Genomic DNA, 26,697 nt, shown 5'->3' with positions numbered 1-26,697 from the left:
CCAGGCGTTCTGATTAATCAGAGGTCATTTCTCCCTAATGGCGAGATATTCGGCACGATTCCTTACCCTTTATTTCTCTGTTGTGGTTATCTCCAGGTGTCCATGTCAGCTTTACCTGATGATTCTGCTGCTTCTGGACCTCCAGATTTGACACTGGGCCAGGTATGCCTGACAAAAAAGACAGTAATGAGACGGCTGCTCATCTTTCTGTCCTCACTACAGAAGAAAAATCCAAGATTCCCCCCCCCCCCCCCGTACAGATTTTCCAAGCCTGTCCCACAATATGAAATTTTGAATTCTTTTACTCCACCTTCAGGGACAGAATTACATTAATTATTACAAATTATATGCTGACAGAGTAAAGCTGATTGAATTTGTAGGCTTTACAGTTATTGATTGATTCAATGTAATTAAAACTAGCTTGTTTAAACAGAGGCTTATCTCTGAAAAATCTGAAGTAATCTGTCAAGTTTTCTGTACATTTGTGGCTCAAAGCCATTATTCATTGGGTTTCAGTCTGTATTTCTATAACACACTAGAAACAAATTCACCTCATTAAAAACAGACTGATGCCTGCTTTGTCTTATGCACTATGTTTTTATATGTAGATAAAACATAAATTATATTACATATGTAAGTAAATGATAGCATTTACATTTATACTTATATCATTTATCAATGTTATTTTACAAGTTGTTTGAACTGCGAGATGGTCAGCAAATAAATAAATTTTGTTATCAATATTTAGAATTCTCCACATTTCAGTGAATCATCCAGCTTAATATTAAGAGTTAATCTCCTCCCACTAATATTAATTAATTTACCAATCCCAACATACCATCTTGAATTTCTGAGGGTATGCAGAAGTGGCCTAACTGGAATCAACTGGAGGCAGAGCCTTTTCTTACCCTTGTAGTCCTTGACTTATGACCACAATTGAGCTTAACATTTCTGTTGTTAATTGAAACATTTGTAAAGTGAATTTTGACCCATTTTACAACATTTCCTGCCACGGTTGTTAAATGAATCACTGGAGTTGTTAGGTGAGAATCATAGTTGTTAAGTGAATCTGGCTTCCCCATTGACTTTGCTTCTAAGAAAGTCGTAAAAAGTGATCATGTCACCCCAGGACACTGCAGTGGTCATAAATATGAGTCAGTTGCCAAGCATCTGAATTTTGATCACGTGACCATGGGGGCTGCTGATAGAGCTACCTGTATTTTTAAAGAATTTAAAGTGAACTAAAGAATTTAAAACAATAAATATTTTATTTAAGGAGCCGAGGTGGTGCAGTGGTTAAATGCAGCACTGCAGGCTACTTCAGCTGACTGCAGTTCAGCAATTCGGCTGTTCAAATCCCACTAGGCTCAAGGTTGACTCAGCCTTCCATCCTTCCGAGATGGGTAAAATGAGGACCCAGATTGTTGTTGGGGGCAATATGCTGGCTCTGTAAACCGCTTAGAGAGGGCTGAAAGCCCTATGAAGCGGTATATAAGTCTAACTATTGCTAACTATTGCTATTTTAAAAGAAAAAAGTAAGGAAAGTGAAAAAAATAACAATGCAATACGGAAAAGAGCCTTTTCAGTAACTGCCTCAATGCAATGTAATTCCCATCCCATTATGGCACAATTTACATCTTTAATTACTTCCAAACATAATCTGAAACCCTGTCTTTGTAACTGGCATTCCTTTCTTGAAATTCGTGTATATTTGGTATATAACTGTGAAATAATTACTGTTATTTTTATTTATTGACAAGTTGCTTTGGTTCAACTATGTTTTTATTGTAAAAGTGCTGTACTATAGATGGCTTTGCCAGAAATATACATGGACCAAATTGCAAAAACAGATACCCAGCAAAAACCTAGTACTTAAAAAATAATAATACCAATTTTGTAACCATGCGGCAGGAATATTACTGCTTCCCTTTGAGATTTCCCTGATCTGACGTTTAACATCAAGAGAGAAACAGTCCAGATCTAATCTTTCTTTTTTTTGATACTTGCCATACACCAAAAGATTGGCACTTTTTTCTACAGAGTCAAGGGTGGTCCAGGCCACGCAGCTGTATCTTCCTTCATCAGAGAAGTCCACCTTGGTGATGGTCAGAGACGTGTCACGAATGATGTATCTAGGGAAAGACCAATGTTCGGAGTAAAGTTAATGCATAAGTCCTTCGAACCCTAAGCTTTTATTCAACATGATTGTACGCTTGGAACTTACTTGTTATCGTCATCTGATTCTTCAATATCTTCTCCATCTAGGCGCCATTGGATGCCACGCTTCGGAATAGTCTCATCAAACAGTACCTTGCAGTAGAAGGTCACATTCTCACCTTGCTTCTTTTCCATGCTGATAGGCCCCTCTTCGATCTGTGTTGCTCCTGGAATAGGGATGGAATCAGAGGTGGGTTCCTACCAGTTCGCACCTATTCGGTAGAACCGGTTTGTCAAATCTACCGAACCGGTTAGAAGAGGTTCCACCAGTGGACCCGGAAAGCAGGCCACACCTACAGAAGAGGTTCCAAAAATTTCTGAAACCCACCACTGGATGGAATACTGTATTGTAGCCTCTCTACGGTGAACTCTTAGTGTGGTATCTATCGTCCTCTCATATATATATCCCATGTGGCTTTTCTTTTAATCATTCTTCAGCATGGCTCGAATGTATCCTAATACAACTATGACTGGCTCAATACATTTCCCAGCTTGAAAATCTTAGTAGCAGTCCCTCGTTTTCACCTTAGGTTTGGTTGGTTTAATTTAATTTATTTGTATGCCGCCCTTTTCCCTGAAGGGACTCAGGGCGGCTCACAACTCAAAAAGGGAGGGGAAATACAAACAGAGTTACAAAAAACATAGAAACCATACATAGTTAAAAGCACAACAATCATACCATTCGAAGTGGGGCAGCGAGTCTTTAGCCCCAGGCCTGTCGGAACAGCCAGGTTTTAAGGGCTATGCAGAAGGCCTGGAGGGTGGTGAGGGTACGAATCTCCACGGGGAGTTCGTTCCAGAGGGTCGGAGCAGCCACAGAGAAGGCTCTCCTCCGGGTAGTCACCAGTCGACACTGACTGGCTGATGGAATTCGGAGGAGGCCTAGTCTGTGGGATCTAATTGGTCTAGTGGAGGTAATTGGCAGTAGGCGGTCTCTCAAGTACCCAGGTCCAATACCATGAAGGGCTTTGTAGGTGACAACTAGCACCTTGAAGCGTACCCGGAGATCAACAGGCAGCCAGTGCAGCTCGCGGAGGATAGGTGTTACGTGGGTGAACCGAGGCGCACCCACGATCGCTCGCGCGGCTGCATTCTGGACAAGCTGAAGTCGCCGAATACTCTTCAAGGGCTGCCTTAGGGAAGTAAAACATGATTCCTTCCATTGAAAATTTGTCCTACGCTTTTCACAGAGACTGAACCACAAATAAGACAACATTTTAGGCTAGCACGTGCCTTGAAAGAGCCAGAAAAAAAAAACAATTTTTCAACCAATTGTTTAGTGCTATCTTTTATTAAGTTTACATAAAGCTTAATCATGCTTTACTCAATTGAGCTAATTTGGGGTTTGCACATTGCATTGAACCATAAAGGGTCCATGTGGGCTGAATTCACACAATTTGGTAGGCTGAAATGTTGTTAGTTGCTGATCTATGGTTCAGTGTATTGTGTAAACAAATCATTTCATATTTGATAGCATCACAGTTCTCTAAAACATCCATTACATTTGCTCCCAAGTAAAACTGCCATCTACTTCATTTTAAATAAAAGTCTTCAGGTCATTTTCCACATGAAGAGATTATCTTTTAAGCCATTCTCCACGCTGGAGAAAAGACAAAACATCTTTAGGTATAAAGAATTTATTAGCAAGCATAAATAAACACCAACTTCCCTCATCCTCATCCCAGGAGGGATATGAACTCTCGGAAAGGCTTGCCAGATTAAAAGCTTAATTTGATACCACAGGCAGATGGCCTGGCAGAACCACATCCACGTGGGCATTGGTAGGGAGGCAAGGAGGAGGCAGATGATGAAATGAGCATCACAACGTTGTATGCCACGTGCATGCGTGTAAGGAACAGAACATCATGGCACAATGCTCATTTCAATGGATTTTAGAAATGCCTCTGATCTTATGACCAATAGTAAAAACTCTGGCATAGCCTGCCACATCCACTTAGGAAGTAGAATGTTGTGGGAGAAAACAGTTTTAGAGGATTTAGCTGAAAGCCACAGTACTTTGTTCCAGATTACTTTCTTCCTATCGCCTCTCTTATGGACAACTCAGAGGTGGGTTCCCACCAGTTCACACCTATTCGGTAGAACCGGTTCGTCAAATCTACCGAACCGGTTAGAAGAGGTTCCACCAGTGGACCTGGAAAGCAGGCCACACCTACAGAAGAGGTCCCAAACTTTTCTGAAACCCACCACTGGTCCTTGGATATGATTATTCTACACTCTCATGCTCATATTTATAAAACTCAGTGCCTCTGTGAAAGGTAAGGATGACTACTGCGTTTGTGGTGCAATCAGAACATTGCGTGTGTTGAAGTTGTTTTAACGCAAACCAAAGATGCCTTTTAAAGAACAAGTTTACATCATATTCTTATGCATGCCAGTGCTGTGTGTGAGGTAATTTAAGGTGGTTCTGACAAGTGTCGTCGGCATCTTCATATCCGGTCACATGGGCGGCAAGCCACTCCCATCCGGTCACATGGGTGGCAAGCCACTCCCACAAAGGAGGCCACACCCACAGAGTAGGTTCGAACAATTTTTGAAACCCACCATTGGGACAACTATTTTCTGTCATATTTCCTCTTTGATTTAATACATGGTTGGAAAACCTGATCTCACCTTTGACAACCAGGCGGGCAATGATGGAGACATTGTTTTGATCATTCTCAGCCAAGCAGGTGAAGTTTCCTGCATCTTCACGTCGGACTTCCTGAAGTTTCAGGGATCCATTTGTGAATATAAAGGTTCGCTCGTCTTTTAGGGCAGGGTTCATGTCTTCCATAAACCTGGAGAATGAAAACGAGAAGGGGGGTCTGAGAAATAGAGATCCCCCTCTATAGTACATCTCAGCGCACTCAGAGTTGCTATCATTGGTTTTGCAACGCAATCCAGCTCCTAATATTTTTTTTTCATATATAATACCTTTAATTGCCTTTCTTTTGCTTAAAATGCTATTTCTTAGGCCTTTACGATATTTTGCCTATTATTGCGAATAGAGCAATGGAATAGGCTAAAGATACAGAAGGATCTTGACAAACTTGAACATTGGGCACTATCTAATAAAATGAAATTCAATGGTGAAAAGAGCAAGGTTCTACATTTAGGCAACAAAAACGAAATGCACAGGTACAGTATAGGTGGTACCTTGCTCAACAGTAGTAACTGTGAGAGGGATCTTGGAGTCCTAGTGGACAACCATTTAAATAGAAGCCAGCAGTGTGCAGCAGCTGCCAAAAAAGCCAACACAGTTCTAGGCTGCATAAACAGAGGGATAGAATCAGGATCACATGAAGTGTTAATACCACTTTATAATGCCTTGGTAAGGCCACACTTGGAATACTGCATTGAGTTTTGGTCACCACAATGTAGAAAAGATGTGGAGACTCTAGAAAGAGTGCAGAGAAGGGCAGCAAAGATGATTAGGGTTCTGGAGACTAAAGCATACGAAGAACAATTGCAGGAACTGGGTATGTCTAGTTTAATGAAAATAAGGTCTAGGGGAGACATGATAGCAGTGTTCCAATATCTCAGGGATTGCCACAAAGAAGAGGGAGTCAAACTATTCTTCAAGGCACCTGAGGGTAGAACAAGAAGCAATGGGTGGAAACTAATCAAGGAGAGAAGCAACTTAGAACTGAGGAGAAATTTCCTGACAGTTAGAACAATTAATCAGTGGAACAGCTTCCCTCCAAAAGTTGTGAATGCCCCAACACTGGAAGTCTTTGAGAAGATGCTGGATAGCCATCTGTCTGAAATGGTATAGGGTTTCCTGCCTGGGCAGGAGGTTGGACTAGAAGACCTCCAAGGTCCCTTCCAACTCTGCTATTGTATTGTATTGTATTGTATTGAATATGTACGTTTGGTTTTTCTTTCCCTCATGTAACGTCTGCAATTTCCTGAATATGCTAATAGCAAAATTGTGCTTTTCACTGGCCCAATTGTCTTCCTTCCTCGGCACTGGCATTTTGCCCATTAGTTTGTGATTTGACAGAGCTAGGCTAATAAAATCCAAAGATGCATTTGATTTTCCAAGTACAAATGAAAAAAGACTATCACTGAATGATACTAAGAGAATTTTGATATATAAGTGGAGCTATATAAACAATGTCAGAGCAGCTGTGGATAAATCAAAACATACTGTGCTTTCTGAAAATGACCCCAAACAGAAAGCGTACCACTGCACTTTAGGTCTTGGCGCCCCAAAAGTCTTGCAATGAAGGATCACTACTTGGTTCTCCACCACAGCGTACTCTATGCCATCTGGGGTCAGGATCTCTGCAGGCAACCCTGGAGTAAAATAAAAAGGTCAATGGGTGTAAAGCAAGATACTTATCTCCTCAAGAAATCCTACCTAGCCCTAAGTCCTGTCAACACATGTACCACCTCTGTACTCGGCGTATTCAGGATTTTTTTTTAACATCATGATGAAGACAGACGGTGGACACACGGGCCAGAATAGCAGGTAAGAATAAGCGTGACCTGAAAAATGCGTGCACGACAAAAGCGTGCCGACAAAAGCGCGCCGAGAAAACCACGATGTCGAAATTGCGCGCCAATAGCGCGCCAACAACAGCGCGCCAACAACAGCGCAATTAAGTTAAGGTAAGGGTTAGGGTTAGGGTTAGGGTTAGGTTCAGGGTTAGGGTTAGGGTTAGGGTTACGTTTAGGGTTAGGGTTAGGTTTAGGGTTAGGGTTAGGTTCAGGGTTAGAGTTAGGGTTAGGGTTAGGTTTACGTTTACGTTTAGGGTTAGGGTTATTACCTTGTTTTTGCGTTGTTGGTTGATGGCGCGCTTTTGTCAGTGCGCTGTTGTGGGCGCGATTTCGAGGTCGCGGTTTTCTCACCGCAGTTTTGTCGGCGCGCTTTTGTCGTGCGCGCATTTGTCGGTGAACCAAGAATAAGTGTTCTCCTCATGAGATGGTTAGGTTAAATAAACCTTCACATTTTAATCTATTTCCTTCCTTCCTTTCCTGAAGTTAAAAGGTTTCTGGGAAAAGCCATTGCTAAACCCACTAAGATGACTACACATTTCCTCAGTGGGTTGCTATCTCCAATGCCACATCATCAGAGGTGGTATTCAGCCAGTTCTGACAGGTTCTGGAGAACCGGTAGTGGAAAATTTGAGTTTGGAGAACCGGCAAATAGGCTGGCCCCGCCCCTGCTGCTTCCCAGCTGATTTTGTTGTTGTTGTTGCCCTGAACAGGAGAACAGAGCAGGAAAGCAGGTTAGTTGGGGTCGGGAGGGAATTGGGATTTTGCCGTATCCTTCCCCTGCCCACAAAGCCACGCCCAGAGAACCGGTAGTAAAAAAAAAATTGAATCCCGCCAATGCACATCATGCCATTAATTTGGAGGCAAAAAGGGCCTTTGTTATCAGGCCTGAGCAGACTCTGTACATAATTTATAAATACTGAATGCCATTCCCTGGAAAGATGACTGAAGTGCAGACTTCATTCACACTCCTAACTCGCTGCAGGAGAAAGAGCTACTGGAGGAATTTTAATGTGGAAACTGAAAGGTTGGTGATGTGACAGAACAATTGGAATAGCCTTTGCTCGGTTTATTTATTTTTTTGCCTGTCCTTTGATCTGTGTGATTTTGATTCAAAGTGGAGAGATGAACTTACAGACAACAAGGATGTATGCATTGGCCAGGAGACTGCCGTGCTTATTGTGGGCCTGGCACTGGATAACAGCGGTGTCATTGGGCTGCACCTCGCTGAAGATTAAAGCCCCTGATTGAATCTTCCTTCTGGGATCTGGCATCACATCTGAAAAGCAGCCAAGAGTTTAGGCCCAGGAAGCTACGGTGGTATTGTAGCTTTCTGCTTTTTCTCTGCCTTTCTTTCTTCTCACCCATTCCCTCACCTTTTAAAGGAGTCCCGTTTATGCTCCATGACACTTTTGGCTTAGGTTTTCCATCAACTTCGCAATCCAGGCGGACGTTCTCCCCTGGCCCATAAATCTGGCTCACGGGCATTTTTATCCAGTATGGAGCAGCTGAGAAAAGAAGACCGCGTGAAAATAGCATCCATTACGACAAAATTAGCTCACTACAGTGAGGAACGTTAATTTCCCATATCTCTTTTTATATAGACCCAGGGTGTCAAACTGGCGGCCCGAGGGCCGGATGCATCATGCCCAAGCCACGCCCACCCCAGCTCCACGAAGGGGGAAACCGTCGCGAAACATCACATGATGGCAACGCAATGCCGCGAGTTTGACACCCGTGATATAGACTAACACAATACGCCCTTTGTAATGAGTTGTCCTTAAACTCCCTTTCTATTACCTCTCATATTTCAGTCAAGTATAGGCAAGTTGATGCTTTATTTGTTTTGAATCACCATGCCAACCAATAATTAGAGAGTCTGGGGGGAGTGGGGTCATCATACAAAACATCTGGAGGGCAAAAGTGGCACAGTCCTTCTTTTAAGTTGGTTGGCCTTCCGTAAGTCGGTTAAGACCTGGCTGTTTCGGCAGGCCTGGGGCTGTTGAGCTTGACTGAACTTCAGCCCCATTATAACTGAGTGCATGTTGTGTTTTTCTGTTTTAAACTGTATTGTTTTGTGTTGTTAATCTTTTTAATCTTTTAATTGCTTTTATGTAAGCCGCCCGGAGTCCTTCGGGATTGGGCGGCATACAAATCTATTAAAATTACAAATTACAAATTTATAAATTATTCAAGGGAAGAACCTGCCTTTTTCTTCAACTAGGAAATTTCATCTATTTCAAATAATTGTCAATTTAATTTTGGACTGAGTATGAAATGACTGAATATAAAGTGTTGAGTATTATACACGTTTGCAGGGCAACATCAATTTGCAAAGTCTAGAAAAGTGAAGTTGACCCAAAGCTACAGGCTCTTATTGGGGAAATTGTGTGCTGCAATAAAATATTGTGTAAAGATTTGCTAAGATGTGGTATGTGTAATCCTTGGAATGAAAAAAAAACCCCTGTTTCTTGCTGGCAATCACTGGTATTAAGCTTAAGTCCTAAAACCATGAAATATCAGAATAATAACTGAATAATAATTATTGTCTTTATTTAATGGGGAGAACAATCCAACTGAAGTTTTGAAATTTAAATTTTAATGGCCTTGAAAGAAAATGCAAAGCATCCGCTTAAATTTTCTCCAATGAATGCAATGGTGTGCTAAGTTTGGGCTGCATTATAGCTAGCATGTCTGGTTAAGCTTAAAATCCAGTTTTTTATTCACAGTCAATATTTCAGTTATATTTGGTTTTATACCACCATATATAGAGAGCACTGAGCTGCTAAGATCTATGGGTTGGATTCCTCAGCTCTTGTTGCTTTGCCACTAAAATCAATATATATATATAATTGGAAAACTACTTTTTTTTTAGAAACTTCCATCTTTCAAAGTGAGCTGCCTTATTCAATATTTTCCCTTAATGCAATTTCTTTCCCCTTTCTCCCTTTCCCCCAAAGTATTAAAAAATGGCTGTTGCCTCCCTATTTTTTCCCACTCTTCCAGCTATCATCCTAAATCACATATGACATAATTACCCTGTGCCTCCATTCCACTTGAACTTCTGCACACAACTGAATGTCATTTAGTGAGAGAAACCCAACCTAATAATGTCACATCAAATGGTAGGCCATAGGAGAAAGGAATTTGGAGTGACATTGTGTGGTTACATCTATTCATCTCACCATAATCTTTTCTCAAAAGAGAAATCTTGCTACTTGCCAGTCTGATTACTCCAAATCCTTCCCATTTTTATCCTATCGGGCCCTACTGGATTAAAATTGTGGATGGAAATACCTTCAACATTAACGGTATAGGTGTGGCGGATGCTGCCGTGCTCATTACGAGCGATACACTGATAGTCTCCATCATCATCCTCCGTCACACTTGGGATGCAAAGGGTTTTGTTGTAGTTCTCAAAGGTCACCCCAGGTGAAGGGCTCAGTCTGTTCAGGTAGATCCATTCCACCGACGGTGTAGGGCTGCAGAGAAAGGGAAGAAGAAAAAGAATGTGTAGAAAACTGGGTTCTAACTCAGTTGGACGTTACTGATCTAGGTCACTGCTTAAAATTATGTTGTTCAGTTAAAAAGAACTTTATTTGAAATTACGTTTTAAGCAAGATCATATAAAAATTGCAGATGGGAGAATTCATCATCTTAGAAGGGGCATATTTCTCCTGTACATAAAGCGTAGAGGGATATTTGCATTTTGTGAGGTTTGTGGATATCCCCCCCTTTTTAAAAAAAGAATATATATATATATACACATACATACACACATATATATACATATACATACATACATACATACATACATACACACACACACACACACACACACACACAACTCTCTCTCTATAACTCTCTATAATTCTCTCTCTCTCTCTCTCTCTCTCTCTCTCTCTCTCTATATATATATATATATATATATATATATATATATATATATATAAATAAAGTCACAACCCCTGGTATGCCCAAATATGGGAGGAAGTTAACTGCTTCCGTTCTCTGTCCATCGGCTCGTCATAAGAGACCATCCAGACAGAAACCCAATATTTTTACTGTTGCCTTTGTTTTATATATATATATATATATATATATATATATATATATATGTATGTATGTATGTATGTATGTATGTATGTATGTATGTGTGTATGTGTGTGTGTGTGTATATATATATATATATGTTATATTTATGCTGATATAACAAATGTAACAAAAAAGGCAACAGTAAAAATATTGGGTTTCTGTCTGGATGGACTCTTGTGACGAGCCTAATGACAGAGAGTGGAAGTGTGACCTTCCTCCCATACTTGGGCATACCAGGGGTTGTGACTTTAAGTATGTATGTATATATATATATATATATATATATATATATATATATATATATATATATATATATATATATATATATATATATATTTAAAGTCACAGCACAAATAAAACATATCAGCACAAATAAAACATATCAGCACAAATAAAACATATATAACTATTTATATACATATATATAGTTTATATATATACATATATATAGTTACATATGTATGTAGTTTTTTGTAAAGGAGTTGCCTTTATTACCTTTGCAATTAATTTTTCTTTAGAACTTGTCAGATGCATCTGAATCAAGAGAGTAGTACTAGTGACATCAGTCAAATATGTTTAGTCCTTTCTCCCCCAATTTAGCACTCTTTTGATTTCTTGGAGCCCATCATCTAGATTCCCTATAGGTTCATTGTCTGGGGATAACAAGAGTTGTGGTCCAATACAACTTCAACCTTAAACTGTGGACCTCACCCGATTCCTAAGAGATCCGTAAAGGGGGCGTGCATAAGCGCACCATCGTGCCTAACATCCCTGTCCGACTGTCTCCATTTATTTGAACTCATTTCCTTTGTTAAGGCCCATGTATATACTTATACCTGTTATATTGTACATGTTTGACAAGCTAAATAAATACATGAATAAAAATAAATACATCTGGAAAGTGCTAGATTAATGAAAGCTGACTTGGGCCATAGTTAAATTATCTCATTGATTTAAATGCATTTGGTGTTAAGATGGAGGAGTAGATGATTCTCAGATGATCAGCTCACCAGATACTCAGCTCCTACCATATTCATTTTGTGTGTCATAAGAAACCTGTGAAGCAGTTTGGCCTAGAGAAATGGGAGTTTCATAGCAGAGCAGGGATTGGCTTGCCAACTGCCACAGCAAGACACCAGGCCTCTCATTATTGTTTGTTTGTTGCTACCTAACAGCATAGTTAATTAAACCACTACTAAGCATATAATCAAAGGGCATCATTCCACTTCTCTGCTGATGTTTTCCTTCTCATCATCAAACCAGCAGCTGAATGGCAGGAGGAGCTGAGTGTTCCCTGAATAGCAGATGAACAAAATGTTGTTCTAATTACTGCTGTTTTTAAATCTCTGCTTCTATCCAACTTGATTGGAAGCCACCCAGAATTGGTTATAAGATGGGCGGCTATAGAAATGTTTTAAATACATATTGCCAAGGCCACTCAAAGGATGGAGTAATTTCTATGCAGTCAAAAAAAGGGGGGGAGGTAATGACTTTGGATTAGAGGTTTCCACTGCCTCTCCAAACCAATAAGGAGCAAAAATGAAATCCCAAGCTGTATTTTCCTCAGCAATTGGAAGTCAGAAGTCACAACCCCTTAAAATACGGGTGTCAAACTGGCGTCACATTATCAACACATGACGTATCACAACAATTTCCCCCTTCACGGAGCTGGGGTGGGCGTGGCCTCCATGTGAGGTATCCAGCCCATGGGCCGCCAGATTGACACACCTGCCTTAAAACATATCCATTCCCTTTCAAGCACACATGCAGGTATAAGCTTCTCCAATCTACCAACCTATCCACAAAAGAACGGGGATAGCATTAGAAACAGCTACTGAAATCAAGGTGTACTCTTATCTCATTGGCCATTTTTGTTATCATACCCACGAGGTATACCCAGCTCTCGTGACCCGACAAATGCGCGCCTGACAAATGCGCACCGACAAAACCGCGACGTCGAAAGCACGCCGACAAAACCACGCCCACAAAAGCGCGATTAGGGTTTTTAGGTTAGGGTTAGGGTTAGGGTTAGGGTTAGGGTTAGGGTTGTTAACGTTTTTGTGTTGTTTTCGTGTTGTTTCTGATGGCGCGCTTTTGTCGGGGCGCATTTGTCAACGCGCTTTAGTGGGCGCGCTTTTGACGTCGCGGTTTGTTGCCGCAGTTTCGTCGGCACACATTTGCCAGACGCGCATTTGTCGGTGAACCCCCAACTCTCCCATTCTCATTCCCATTCCTCATTCAGTCAATGGGGAAGCCACATTAACTTAACAACCATGTTATTACAACCATGTTATTAACTTAACAACTGCAGTGGTTTAACAACTGTGGCAAGAAAGCTCATAAAATGGGACAAAATTTAACTAACAACTGTCTCGCTCAACAACAGAAGTTTTGGGCTCAGTTGTGGTTGCAAGTCAAGGGCTTCCTATAGTTTATGGGTTTAGCAAAGTGCCTTTCAGATCTGTACTACCAGTCCTTTGGCTAATGTTCATTTTTGTCCATTTGGACACTTAAGCTCCCTGTGCAAGGACGTACATACATTATTTTTGCTGGCAGACATCTCCAAATACTTACAGTCCTGCAGCAATGCATTCTAGTATCAAGGGCTTCCCTAACAAGGCCACGTAGCTCTTGTGTGTGGTCTCTGGCACAATTAGAACTGGTTTCTGGTATGAGAAAGTGTTGGCTGTGGAAGAGAGAGAAGAAAAGAGTTACTCAATATTAGAAGACAGCAGCAGAAACCTGTACTGATGGCCTAAGTCTGTGATGGTGAACTTATGGCATGCGTGTCACAGGTGGCATGTGGAGCCCTCTCTGTGGACACGCAAGCTGTGGCCCAGCTCAGAACCACCATGCATGCGCGCACACCTCATGGCGGCCAGCTGATTTTTGAGTCTGCTGCACATGTGGGAGCCACGCATACATGCATGAGGGAGGGGGCAGGGGTGGGTTTCTTGCCCGTTCCAACCGGTTTGGTTGGAACGGGGCCGGCGGCGTCCTCGTGCACGCGCGCGGTGCACGCATGCGTACTAGCATCTGCGCGACGCTCCAGCTGCTCCTGGACAATCGCGCAGGCGCTGTATGCATCCTGCGTCAAAACCGGGTAAGGACCGCGGGCAGGCGGGTGCGCCCTTCGCCGTTCCCGGAAGTTACTTACTTCCGGGTTCGGCGACCAACCGGTTCGCAGGGACCACTGCGAACCGGTTGAAACCCACCCCTGGAGGGGGGTCTTGTGCGAATGCATGGGGGGCGTGTGAGGGGAGTGCAGAGACCCCACACACTCTGTTTTTTGTCCCAGGAGGCTTCAGGGAGGCCCTGCTAGGCCCAAAATGGGGCTCAGGTGGATCACGTGCATATACGCGGGGGGAGCACGGGTGGTCATACATGCATGGGCAGTGGGGTGGAGCACGCGGGGGCTGTTGCACACGCATTGCATTATGGGCATGCGATGACAAAGAGGTTAGCCATCACTGGCTAGGCAACACAAGTGCAGAACATTTGGCTTTTGACTGATTATAAATTAATAATCTGAGGGTAAAAATGTGTCATTGGCTCCACTAATTTGCAGGCAGTTTTACACACTCCTTCATAAAGCCTAGTTCAACTTTCCAAGCTTTCTAAATGAGGTTATGACCTAGCCTGCCTGCTTTCATTCCTTCATCCCGTTTATATGCTGCCTATCTCACTCTGAAAAGAAACTCGGAGCAGCTTGAGTTATTCCCTTGGATATTTCTTCCTCTTTAACTTTCACAACAGCTTGATGAGGCATACTAGACAGAGAGATAAGAGATCAGCTAAAAGTTCCCTCAATGAGATCTGTGATCCCGAAGACTTGAATTTAGTGTCCCCAGCTTTATTCGTCAGCTTCTTGTCTCGGTCGTTGCTAGGAACAGACAAAAGGGCGCTACACATCACTTCTCTAAGACTTTATCTTTGGTATAGTTTCTTGCTATCTCTGGTAAATCATTTAACTGCTGAGCATTACGTAATGATAATAAATAATACATCATATTCTTCCATAATTCACTGCTACAAAACTCTTCTCAAGAGTTTAAAACTTTGCATGAATATACCTTTCAATTTTCATAATTTCATCTCTGGTTATTTCACAAACCCTGCCTCCACTTCTTTGATTCACTTATCTCTAAGCTCCCTAAGGGAGCAATAGATTTTTGCTGCCAAATATTAAAGGCAGTTTCCCAAGTTAAAAGAAAGAAAGAAAGAAAGAAAGAAAGAAACGTTCTACCTTATTCTACATTGATGCATTTTGACTAATGTGTCCTTGAGGAAGATAATGCAGGACACAGAATACAGAATAGAATTGAAAGACAGAATAACAGTCTTTCAATTACAGGAAGTCAGATTTGGGTTCAATGTTATATAAACATTCCAAATGGTAAGAGCTTTTTGATAATAAAATTAATTGTCAGAAGAATTTTCCTTTGTGGATGTGTTCAGTTAGAAGTTGGGCAACTATTAAATGGGAATATTTTCATTTGGGTGCCAGCATTGGTCAGTGAACCAACAGCCTAGATGACCACTTCCACTTCAATGACACTGAGCAATAAGATACCAAGTGAGAACCATCAAAGAACAATATTGGGAAGCAACAGCTGCAATGTTCCTCAATGTGTTGTCCATTAGATGCTTAGACTTTAATTCCCATGGAAATCCAACACATCTGGAGGGCAACAGGATGGGGAAAACTGAAATACTAAATTTGAAGCAAATGATTGATAATCAACAACAAAATCCATTGATAGATTCTAATAAGGATTTCAGGCAAGAATTCATCTCATAATTTTGCAGGTTTCCACAAGAACTTTACAATTCAAATGTTAAGCTGGGTAGGCAGAAGGAGTTAAGTGATAATCAGAGGTGGGTTCCTACCAGTTCGCACCTATTCAGTAGAACCGGTTCGTCAAATCTACCGAACCGGTTAGAAGAGGTTCCACCAGTGGACCCAGAAAGCAGGCCACACCTACAGAAGAGCTTCCAAACATTTTTTGAAACCCACCGCTGGTCCTTGGATATGATTATTCTACACTATCATGCTCATATTTATAAACCTCAGTGCCTCTGTGAAAGGTAAGGATGACTACTGCGTTTGTGGTGCAATCAGAACATTGCGTGTGTTGAAGTTGTTTTAACGCAAACCAAAGATGCCTTTTAAAAAACAAGTTTACATCATATTCTTATGCATGCCAGGGCTGTGTGTGAGGTAATTTGAGGTGGTTCTGACAAGTGTCGTCGGCATCTCCATATCCGGTCACATGGGCGGCAAGCCACTCCCATCTGGTCACATGGGCAGCAAGTCACTCCCACAAAGGAGCCCCCCCCCCCCGAGTAAGTTCGAACAATTTTTGAAACCCACCACTGGTGATAATATAATTATGCTGTGAAATAGACTAACAATGATACAATGAAAGACTGATACATATATGAATTGAATACTTTAGAACTTTTGTTTTAAAATGGATAAGGATAACAATGAATTTATGTATACTTGATAGAGGATTGGTGATATAATGTATAACTTTAAGTATATATTATAAAGATATCTTGTTGATAAATAATTTTAATAAGGAAGTAATTAAAAATATATGAAGTGACTATTTAGAATACCTTGTTGAAAAATGAAGGAATAAGATCTTTCTTTGAATGTATGATGTATAAGGACAATAATGAACATAAGCATACTCGATAGTTGATTGGTGGGATTATACATAATTGAAAATAGTGATATACAAATATAAATGGTTGGTAAAATTTTCATATCGGGATATGTGATTATATAAAGGTATATTGTTATTAAACAGACAATCAAGAATGTAAGGAAATTAGGTTTATTGGGAAAAATATATATTAATTGTAATTGAATATACATTGTACAATGAAAGTGAGGTATCTAGTTATATTAGATGAAAAATCTGTGATTGCAAATGTAATGGAGAATATGGATGCAAAAACACTTGTAACCAAACAACATGCTGTATGTAATGGATGCGAATTTTTTTTTGTTTAAAAATAAAAACAAATTCCCCCCAAAAAGATGTAATTGATATCTTCCTGCAATAGCCAGCTACTTCCTCACTCCACCACACAGAGCCGTGACTCGACAAATGCGTGCATGACAAAAGCGTGCCGACGAAACCGTGGTGCGAAAACCGCAACATCATCAACGCGCCGACAACAGCGCGCGGACAACAGCACGCCGATAGAAGCGCGATTTAAGTTAAGGTAAGGGTTATGTTCAGGGTTAGGTTCAGAGTTAGGTTCAGGGTTAGGTTTAGGGTTAGGTTCAGGGTTAGGTTTAGGATTAGATTCAGGGTTAGGTTTAGGGTTAGGTTTAGGGTTAGGTTCAGGGTTAGGTTTAGGGTTAGGTTTAGAGTTAGGTTTAGAGTGCGCTTCTGTCGGCGCGCTGTTGTTGGCACGCTTCTGCGCTCATTCGTTGGCGCGATTTAGAACTCACGGTTTTCTCACCGCGGTTTCGTCAGGCGTGCTTTTGTCGAGCGCGCATTTGTCGGTGAACCACACCGAGCACCTCAACATAGGGTGACCTTAAGACTTACTTGGGATGACTTTTAGTTCAATGGGTTCTTTCTGGATAATGAGTCGAGGACCTTGGAAATGGGCATTGCAGATATAGTCAGGTTGACTATCCTTCATCTGTACATTGGCAAAGTAGAGGTTTCCATCCTGCCCTACAGTGACACGTTCATCTTGGGCAATGTGCTCAATCTCTGCAGAAAGAGAGATGGGAAGGAGAGACAAATGAGACACAGCAAAGCGGGGGGGGGGGAATTATCCTAAGACAGCCAAACGCCAAACCACTTTGTTTCTTGGCCCAAGCATTCATTTGAGGAAAGAAAGCAACGTTATTCTATTCCTTCTAAGTCACAATGATCATCTTCAAGAGGAGATTTTGGAGGAGTTGGTCACAGCAATTCAATTCAATTTCAATTTATTGAGTTTGTATGCCGCCCTATTCCCGAGGGACTCAGGGCAGCTCACAATAAAAAAGGAAGGGGATACAAAAAATAAAATAAAAACAACAATTTAAAATACTACAACAGCCATAACCTCGGATGGGGCTGGATAGTTCAACAGCCCCAGGCCTGCCGGAACAGCCAGGTCTTAACCGCTTTGCGGAAGGCCGGAAGGGTAGTAAGGGTCCGGATCTCCACGGGGAGATCGTTCCAGAGGGCCAGAGCAGCCACAGAGAAGGCCCTCCCCCGAGGAGTCGCCAACCGACATTGGCCGGCAGATGGAATTCGGAGGAGGCCTAATCTGTGGGATCTAATAGGTCTTTGGGAGGTAACTGGAGGAACTCAATTCTTTTCTGTGTTTCAAAAGAAGATTTTGACTTCCAAAACAGATTCCATGCACTTGGGACTAACTAGAGTGCAAATTAATCCCTGAGAGTGGAGGATTGGATCCATATTCCTCCCAGTCAAACCTTCTCTTTCCAACAAGAACATGTCTCCTAAAAGTTTATAGAAAGCCCTTCCCCTCTCTTGTTTTCCTATACGTTCTGGGACTATTACAGCGGTTGGCATGTAATATATTCTGAAATGATCCAGCAGCCAGTTCAAAGCAAAACACTATAATGCATTTATCTGTTTCTGTATCTTTAATCAGATTATCTTTAATCAGATTTAATCTTTAATCAGGTTATCTATAAGAGTTCAACATGTTTCTTGAATGACATGATCAAAAAAATTACCTGGGACCAAGTATTTGCAAAACATGTGTGCCAATATTGCCATTCTTCCATCTTCACCTACCCTTCAGCTACCTTCACCTACCCATTTACCATCCCTATCCATCAAATACTTCCAGATTCCTTCTCTTGTGTTGGGAACCTGTTGCCTTTCCTCCAAAGCACATGGCTTACCGCCGGCTCTTCTAGTTATTTGAGGAAAAAGTAATCAGCCCATGTGATCTGTCACAATCAAATCCACAGTCTTTGGAAAAGACAGTTTCTATTTTTTTTTATTAATTTTTATTTTAAACACATAAACACATCAACAGACACATGACTTAAAAACAACATAGGAACAATAAGTTCCATCGTATATCCTACAGCAGTTCCGTATCGGTTTCTTTGCAGTTAAGTATTTTCCCTTCTATACATTTCTATCTTGCGTTCATAATCTCGTTATTGGTTATCCATTTTTATATACACTTCTTTATTTATACTTAGCTACTTACGATCAAGTATTATTTACCTATATTGTGCTTTATATTTTTACTGTCATTCATTCTCTTACATACAGTTATAGGTATACATTCACATAGTTATTCTTTTTCTTTGCCATTCTTATATTATTATTATTCCATTTAAAAGGTTATAAGGTATAATTTGGAATGATTTGTTTACCATCCTTCACACCTGCTATGACACCACTTTATTTTCTCTTTCTTTTCTTTTCTCCCTCCCTCCCTTCCTCCTCTACTTCCTTCCTTCCTCCTCTCCTTCCCCTTCTTCCTTCCCTTACTTCTCTTTCTTCTCCTTCCTACCCTCTCTCCTTCTCTTTTTCTCTCTTCCTCCCTCCTCTCCTTCTCTTTCTCTCCCTTCCACCCTCCTCTCCTTACCTCTTTCTTCTTCCCCTACCTCTCCTCCATATTTCTTCATCCTCTCCTACTATCTCTCCTTCTCTCTCTCTCTTCCACCCTCCACTCCTTTCCTTTCCTTCGTCCTTCCATTCCCTACTTCCTTCCTCCCTTCCTTTCCTTCCTTCTTCCCTTCTAACAGTTTCTAATACTCACTGCTGTTGAGCCAGTAGATTTTAGGCGGATCGGCACTGGTGGGTGGGTTACAGGGTAAGACTGTGTGAGTCCCTTCTTCTGCTGTGATGGGTTCCACCTCCTCCTTTGGCCACTGTGGGGCATCTGGAAAGCAATGAAGCAGGAATCGAAGCAATTAGTGAATGTGGGGAGGGGGGATTATCATGGAGGGGGGGAAAGGCTACTGTACATGGAAAGAAATTGGCTGCGGAGTCCTCCGGGCTAGGTTTTTAATATACCCAGTTATTCACTGTGCCTCGGGGAAAATGTATTTTAACAGGTTTTTGATCATTGCTCAGTGAGTGGAGATGCTTTGCCATTCTCAGCCAATTGAAGCTGAGGCAGTTTACCAACCCATCTGCTGTCTCAGGGAACTAGTAGTCATTTACACACTCTTGTTTAGACGGGACTTCTTGACTCATTTCTGAAATCTTTATTAGCACGACCTCCTCAATAGCCACAGCAATAGCATTTTATTACTAATTCTGATTTATTTTGAGAACTTCAGCCAAGATGAAGAGTAAAGGATCAGTGCAATTTTGGAACAAAGCGAGGATGTTCTTAAATCATGCATCCTTTTTGATGTCAATGGGTGTCTCCTTTCCTGCATCCCTCCAGCTTTTAAATCTTTCCTTCTTCCTTGACAGACGGGCAGAGAGCTACGGCGGGGCAGGAGAGAAAGGAGGCAGGAGAAGGAGGGGCTGGCAATTACATCACATGACACGATGCTACCATGACAACTGTATCCATGGGAACAAGAGCAACTGGCTGCACTCCAGGGAACCCAGGCAGGTAAACGGGGGAAAACGACATTTATGGCAAGAGGGAGGGAGAAATTTATTTCTCAAAAAATTGGAAGTGTGTGTGTGTGGGGGGGTTATATTTGTGCAATGGACACCTTAAGCTGCATCATTGTGGCTCCTAAAATAAGCTTCATCAGCAAAGCCAGAATGAGAAATGTTTGCGTGTGAACGCATGTGCACATGGGTGTGTGCAAATGATGCAGAGCTGGAGGAAGAAAGAGAATTGTTGGGCACACTTATAAAAGAGGGAGGGGGGAAAGTAGGAAGGACACCTTGGGAGAGTGGGGGAGGCAGAGAGGTACTCACTCTCGACAATGATGCGGCTCTCAGAACTCACGGCTGTGCCCAATATGTTGCTGGCATAACACCGATACAACCCATTGAACCGAGTTGGCACGTTTCCATTGTTTGCATGGATGATCAGAGTCCCCGAATTTTCCAACTGTTTGATCCCTCGCACCTGTTCTGGATCAAACTGTTCCCCATCTTTGGTCCAGCGGTACCTGCCAAAAGGGAAACACTATGACAAAGGGAAAAGGGAAGAAGGGAAAGGGGATGCAATCTTCCTACTGAGTTCCTGTGCTATTTTTTTTTCTCTTTTTAATAACCTTTGACTGGCAGGTTGGTCTATAACTATAAACAACCTTGGTTTTCAGTCTGCATTGATTAAGGTGGGTGTGACTGGCGAGGTGGCGGTGGAAATGTACAGTTGGGGGATTTAAGAGCAGGCAAACAATCATCCCTCTGAGACACAGAAGAACTGGGGTAAGGAGAGAGAAATCAATTAGAAGAGGATCAGAGGACCAAGTAAGGTCAGGGACATGTCCAGCATAGGAGGGAATCATGGAGATATTAAGAACAGAGCAGAAGCTAGGAGAATTGCGCACTGTGCAAAGTCCAATATCAATACTGGAAACCCACTCCTAAAACCAGCAGTCTCAGGGGCTGCATATATAGGAGCTGAGTACTATATTATTACATGGCTTTGTTCTGAATCAAAATTGGGACTTAGACTTGAAACAGAGGAAGGTTATAGCTGGGGGAAAAAATGGAATTCATGCAGATTTGCTCCTTGCAGAATTATCATGTCTTGTATTATTATTACTGTATGGTATCTTTGGAAATCCAGTTTGGTCTAGTGCAGTGTTTCTCAACCTTGACAACTTGAAGATGTCCGGACTTCAACTCCCAGAATTCCCCAGCCAGCATTCGCTGGCTGGGGAATTCTGGGAGTTGAAGTCTGGACATCTTCAAGTTGCCAAGGTTGAGAAACACTGGTCTAGTGGTTAGGGAAGCAGGCTAGAAACCATGAGACCATGAGTTCTAGTCATGCCTTAGGTCAGCTGGGTGACTTTAGGCCAGTCACTTTCTCTCAGCCCTTGAAAGGGGGGCAAGGGCAAACCACTCCTGAAGAAAACCTGAGCTAGAAAACTGTGGGGCTTATTCCAGGCAGTTGTGAGGACTCAGTATTGAGTTGAAGGTAGAAAAAAGTGCACCAGGTAATTAGATGCCTTTGTTCTCAATATTATTTCTATATATATTATCTCTACAACGCCTTTCCAAGGAAGTCAGTGTTCTTAACCCAATATAGCAGTTGGATTAGTGAGGTTGACACTACACATCCGTACTCTTACACATGGAGAAAATTATAAAGAATCTGCTATTACTTAGTCCAGTGGTTCCCGAACTTGGCAACTTTAAGACTTGTGGACTTCAACTTCCAGAATTCTCCAGCCAGCTCTGCTCTGCTGGCTGGAGAATTCTGGGAGTTGAAGTCCACAAGTCTTAAAGTTGCCAAGTTTGGGAACCACTGACCTAGTCCATCTCAGTCACAGAAAGTCACTGGAGAATTTTAGGTCAATCAGTCTCTCTCAGGCAAACTACTTCAATTGATTGATTGATTGATTATGTGCCATCAAGTCGGTGCTGACTTTTAGTGATGACATAGATTTTCCCCCCAAGACAATCTGTCCCTAAGTTGGTTCTTCAGGTCATCCAACAGTGCAGTCATTGCCAATGAAGCTGAGTTCATCCACTTTGCTGCTGGTCATCCTCTTTCTCTTTTCTTCCACCTTTCCTAGCATCATCAAACACCAAATTGGGGGTGTCTCTCCAACAATAACATTTCCCAGTGTCAGCAGGCCTCCATTAATAATAACAAAAGTGTCTCCAGGCCAGATTATATTGACTTGGGAGATAAATGATTAGATCTTCTGATGCCTTTTTCTTCGTGGTTGAAGGGGGCGGAGAGGAGGGGAAGGCAATGTTAAATTAAATTATGGCCATAGCACTGGGAATGGTAGTTGACTGTTTTTATTCAAACCGTGGCCCCAACCCAACTCCGCCTTGCTCCCCCCACCCCAGGGCCCAAAATATAGCTGCTGATATTACACTCAAATACCTGCCTTGGGGGAAAGAGCAATTTTAACCAGAAAAATCAGAGAGCAAGAGAAACTGCTTAAGAAAAAAATAGTTGAATCTATTTCCTCAGACCAATTCTTCCTTGCCCCTCCACAACATGAAAGTTGTCTATTTTACAACAAATAAAAGCAAGAAAAGATATGTTTTAGTCTTTAGCTCTGAGAGTAATGGACAGAACTATCCTAGGATCCTAAGGAGGACATTCTTAGAGCCGAGGTGGCGCAGTGGGTAGAGTGCAGTACTGCAGGCCACTTCAGCTGACTGCTAGTTCAGCAGTTCAGCGGTTCAAATCTCACCGGCTCAAGGTTGACTCAGCCTTCCATCCTTCCGAGGTGGGTAAAATGAGGACCCAGATTGTGGGGGCGATACGCTGACTGTGTAAACCGCTTAGAGAGGGCTGAAAGTCCTATGAAGCGGTATATAAGTCTAACTGCTATTGCTATTGCTATTCCCACTAAATGTTTTCCATTTGGAATGGAGCCAGGATAAGGGGAAACAATATTGAAGCTTGTCCACACTCACGTCACAGAGGGATTTCCAGTAGCCTCCCATTTCAGGATAATCTCATCAGTGGGGTATAAAACAATCTCCTGGTCTGGTTGTGTTGTGAATTCAGGTGGCTGTTGTACTAAGAAACAGAAAAGTGGGACGGAAAATGAGCAATCCAAAAATCCAACACAGAAGGGACCACCGGTCCCATACTTTGAAGACCTCACCCTATCCAAGAATAATGTCATATCTTTGCACTGCAGACAAGAGTATAAAAGCATAGCTTTGCGCTATTCATATCAGCAAAGCAATCACTGTTTGGCTTCTTCTCTCTCATCCCAGCCCAATCACCATTATTATCACCATCACCCCTTTTTGTGGAAGACTCACAGTTTGTCCGGTCAACTGCGTCAGCAAGAAAACAACAAAAGAAAAAAAAGAGAAGTGCTTATTAGTAATCATTCCATCGTTCCTGTGCCTCAAGAAAAATATAAGCACACAGTTTGTGAGAAGAGCAAGACCAAAAGGAAGAGAAATGCGTAACCACAACATGATCAGCCAAACGAGCACACTTTAAGTAGGAAGCACAAGAGTGCAAGCCAGAGCCCATAGGCAAGATGATATGGTATAAGTGACCAGGAAAGCCGGCTGGATGTCAGCATGCCATATTCAGTGAATGAAACAATTGTGTTCCTCTGCACCATTAGGGTATTCAAAGCAAGCCAGGATGGAAACAGTACTTCTACAGAAGAGCAGAGTGAGTAAAAAAATCCGCATTTGAAAGCAGGACGCTTGCAGGAAACTCATCTGATAAAAGTACAGAGTCTGGCATGTTCATTGAAAGTGGGAAAATAACTTTCTGTATACCCTTTGTGTAATCTACATGGGGCAGCCCTTGAAGAGCATTCGGAGACTTCAGCTTGTCCAGAATGCAGCCGCGCGAGCGATTGTGGGTGCACCCCGGTACACCCACGTCACACCTATCCTCCGCGAGCTGCACTGGCTGCCTATTGGTCGTCGGATACGCTTCAAGGCGCTAGTCGTCACTTATAAAGCCCTTCATGGTATTGGACCTGGGTACTTGAGAGACCGCCTGCTGCCAATTACCTCCAATAGACCGATTAGATCCCACAGATTAGGCCTCCTCCGAATTCCATCTACTGGCCAACGCCGATTGGCTACCACCCGGAGGAGGGCCTTTTCTGTGGCTGCTCCGGCCCTCTGGAACGAGCTCCCTGTGGAGATTCGGACCCTCGCCACCCTTCAGGCTTTCTGCAAAGCCCTTAAAACCTGGCTGTTCCGACAGGCCTGGGGCTGACGAGTTCCCCGCCCCCACTCGAATTGTGTGGTTGTTGTGTGTTTTTAAATTGTTGTAGTTGTTTGTCCGTTGTTTTTTTCCCTCCTGTTTGTATTCCCCCCCCCCCCTTACTTGGTTTGTGAGCCTCCCTGAGTCCCTCTGGGAATAGGGCGGCATAGAAATGCAATAAATCAAATCAAATCTAGATGCTGATGGCAAGCAAGAGATGATCGCCCAATGGTTGGTGGTGCTATGCTCAACTCCCAGGGTGAAAATAATGTGTGTGTTTTTTTTGTGGAGAGGAAGGTTAATTTTGCTTGTTTTGTTGGTTTGTTTCCTTTTCTTTTTTTCATTAGTAAGAGATCTTGAAAGCAGCAAATTTGAGATGGGGGGGGACTAGGCTTTTACTGCCTATGTGCTTCTCTCAATCTCCTCTCTTCTCGTAATACAGATTTGTCAGGGTTTTTTTTTTTAAAAAAATGAAAATATCATAGTTGCAATTCTAAGGAAAACGATGCCTCACAAGAGATTTCCCAACCTGATACTCTCCAGACATTTGAGCTTCATTAACTCTCATTTGATTATGATGAGTCAGATAGTTAGTAATGAAGCCTGGCACATCTGGAAGGGGGAGATGAAGGTTGGCAAATGGTGACTTGTGGTGATTACCTCAGACTTCTCATGGCTTGAAAAAGCTGCACCTCTTGATGTGGCATTCGAAAAGTTGTTGAGCTAAGCAAACTTGTGTGCCCATCAAAAATTACCTGAAGCAGTGTTTCTCAACCTTGGCAACTTGAAGATGTCTGGACTTCAAGTCCCAGAATTCCCCAGCCAGCGAATGCATTCGCTGGCTGGGGAATTCTGGGACTTGAAGTCCAGACATCTTCAAGTTGCCAAGGTTGAGAAACACTGACCTGAAGACTCAGACAATTGGAATAGGGATTTTTTCCCCGCAACATATTGTGAAATGAGAGGGGGCACATTTTTTTCTTTAGTAGCCAGTTCAATTCAGAGCTTCCTTTGCTCTCCGAATTGAAAGCAGTTGCTTTTAAAGTCCTCTCTTAATGCAGAGAGTGCCGGGAAATAAACGCAGTCCTTGATTTACGACCAAAACTGAGCCAAAAATGTCTGTTGTTAAGTGATACATTTAAGGTGGCGAGGTGGCGCAGTGGTTAGGGTGCAGAGTACTGCAGGCCACTTCAGCTGACTGTTATCTGCAGTTCAGCGGTTCTAATCTCACCGGCTCAAGGTTGACTCAGCCTTCCATCCTTCCGAGGTGGGTGAAATGAGGACCCAGACTGTGGGGGCAATATGCTGACTCTGTAAACCGCTTAGAGAGGGCTGAAAGCCCTATGAAGCGGTATATAAGTCTAACTGCTATTGCTATTGTTAATTGAGTTTTACCCCGCTTTAAGACATTTCTTGCCACAGTTGTCCCTGCAGTTGTTAAATTAGTAATCCCGTTGTTAAGTGAATCTGGCTTCCCCACTGACTTTGCTCGTCAGAAGGTCATGAAAAGTGATCACATGACCCTGGGGGGGGGGCCGCACCCGCCATTAATATGAATCAGTTGCCAAGTGTCTGAATTTTGATCACATGACCCTGGGGGGGGGGGAGGCTGCAAAGTTTGCAAATGGTCATGAGTCACTTTTTTCAGTGTCGTTGTAACTTTAAACAGTCACTAAATGAATTGTGGTAAGTCGAGGACTAACTGCAGGTGATAGTGTATGTTTTATAACATATGCTACAAACTAATTAGTAAGAGATTGCTGGCTGGCTGTTCCTTTGATCTTTTTTATCACTGTTCTTTGCTGGATAGTTAGGAATGTGGCACAATCGCCATTTTAGGAGCTTATTTTTTAAGAAGAAAAAAAAACCCGTGCACGAAGGAAGCTCTTGTAAAAAGAAGCTAGGATTTTTTTTTTTAAAAAGGCAGATAAGGTTCTCAGGTACGGACTCTGCTTGTATTAATCTCAAATAAGTATATCAAAAGTTGTCCTAAGTGGGGGGATCCTTACTTTGCGCCGTAATAAATACAGCCGGGGTTTCTGGCACGGAGATGTGATTCAGCCTTTGGTCGCCCCC

The 26,697-nt window shown here is 42.2% G+C and overlaps 1 protein-coding gene across 4 annotated transcripts in view; it reads right to left on the bottom strand.

Moving 5' to 3' along the window:
• The window catches only part of L1CAM (L1 cell adhesion molecule), a 127,720-nt gene that overhangs the window by 54,773 nt on the left and 46,250 nt on the right, over window positions 1-26,697 (bottom strand). For 3 of the 4 annotated variants that reach the window (XM_032210092.1, XM_032210094.1, XM_032210096.1), the window contains exons 3-16: window positions 23,706-23,720; window positions 23,349-23,454; window positions 20,712-20,908; window positions 19,585-19,707; window positions 17,385-17,555; window positions 13,387-13,498; window positions 10,015-10,199; window positions 8,094-8,225; window positions 7,853-7,996; window positions 6,405-6,516; window positions 4,849-5,015; window positions 2,225-2,384; window positions 2,008-2,132; window positions 67-168 (exon numbers count right to left, since the gene is read on the bottom strand). In XM_032210092.1, the coding sequence (XP_032065983.1) occupies window positions 67-168; window positions 2,008-2,132; window positions 2,225-2,384; window positions 4,849-5,015; window positions 6,405-6,516; window positions 7,853-7,996; window positions 8,094-8,225; window positions 10,015-10,199; window positions 13,387-13,498; window positions 17,385-17,555; window positions 19,585-19,707; window positions 20,712-20,908; window positions 23,349-23,454; window positions 23,706-23,720 (1,851 nt within the window). The remainder of the gene's footprint in view (window positions 1-66; window positions 169-2,007; window positions 2,133-2,224; window positions 2,385-4,848; window positions 5,016-6,404; window positions 6,517-7,852; window positions 7,997-8,093; window positions 8,226-10,014; window positions 10,200-13,386; window positions 13,499-17,384; window positions 17,556-19,584; window positions 19,708-20,711; window positions 20,909-23,348; window positions 23,455-23,705; window positions 23,721-26,697) is intronic. The other variant, XM_032210095.1, reaches the window with a different exon arrangement.

This window comes from Thamnophis elegans, chromosome 2, assembly GCF_009769535.1.
Source record: "Thamnophis elegans isolate rThaEle1 chromosome 2, rThaEle1.pri, whole genome shotgun sequence".
In the NCBI taxonomy this organism is placed as follows: Eukaryota; Metazoa; Chordata; class Lepidosauria; order Squamata; family Colubridae; genus Thamnophis; species Thamnophis elegans.
This window is presented reverse-complemented; position numbering and strand designations above follow the sequence as displayed.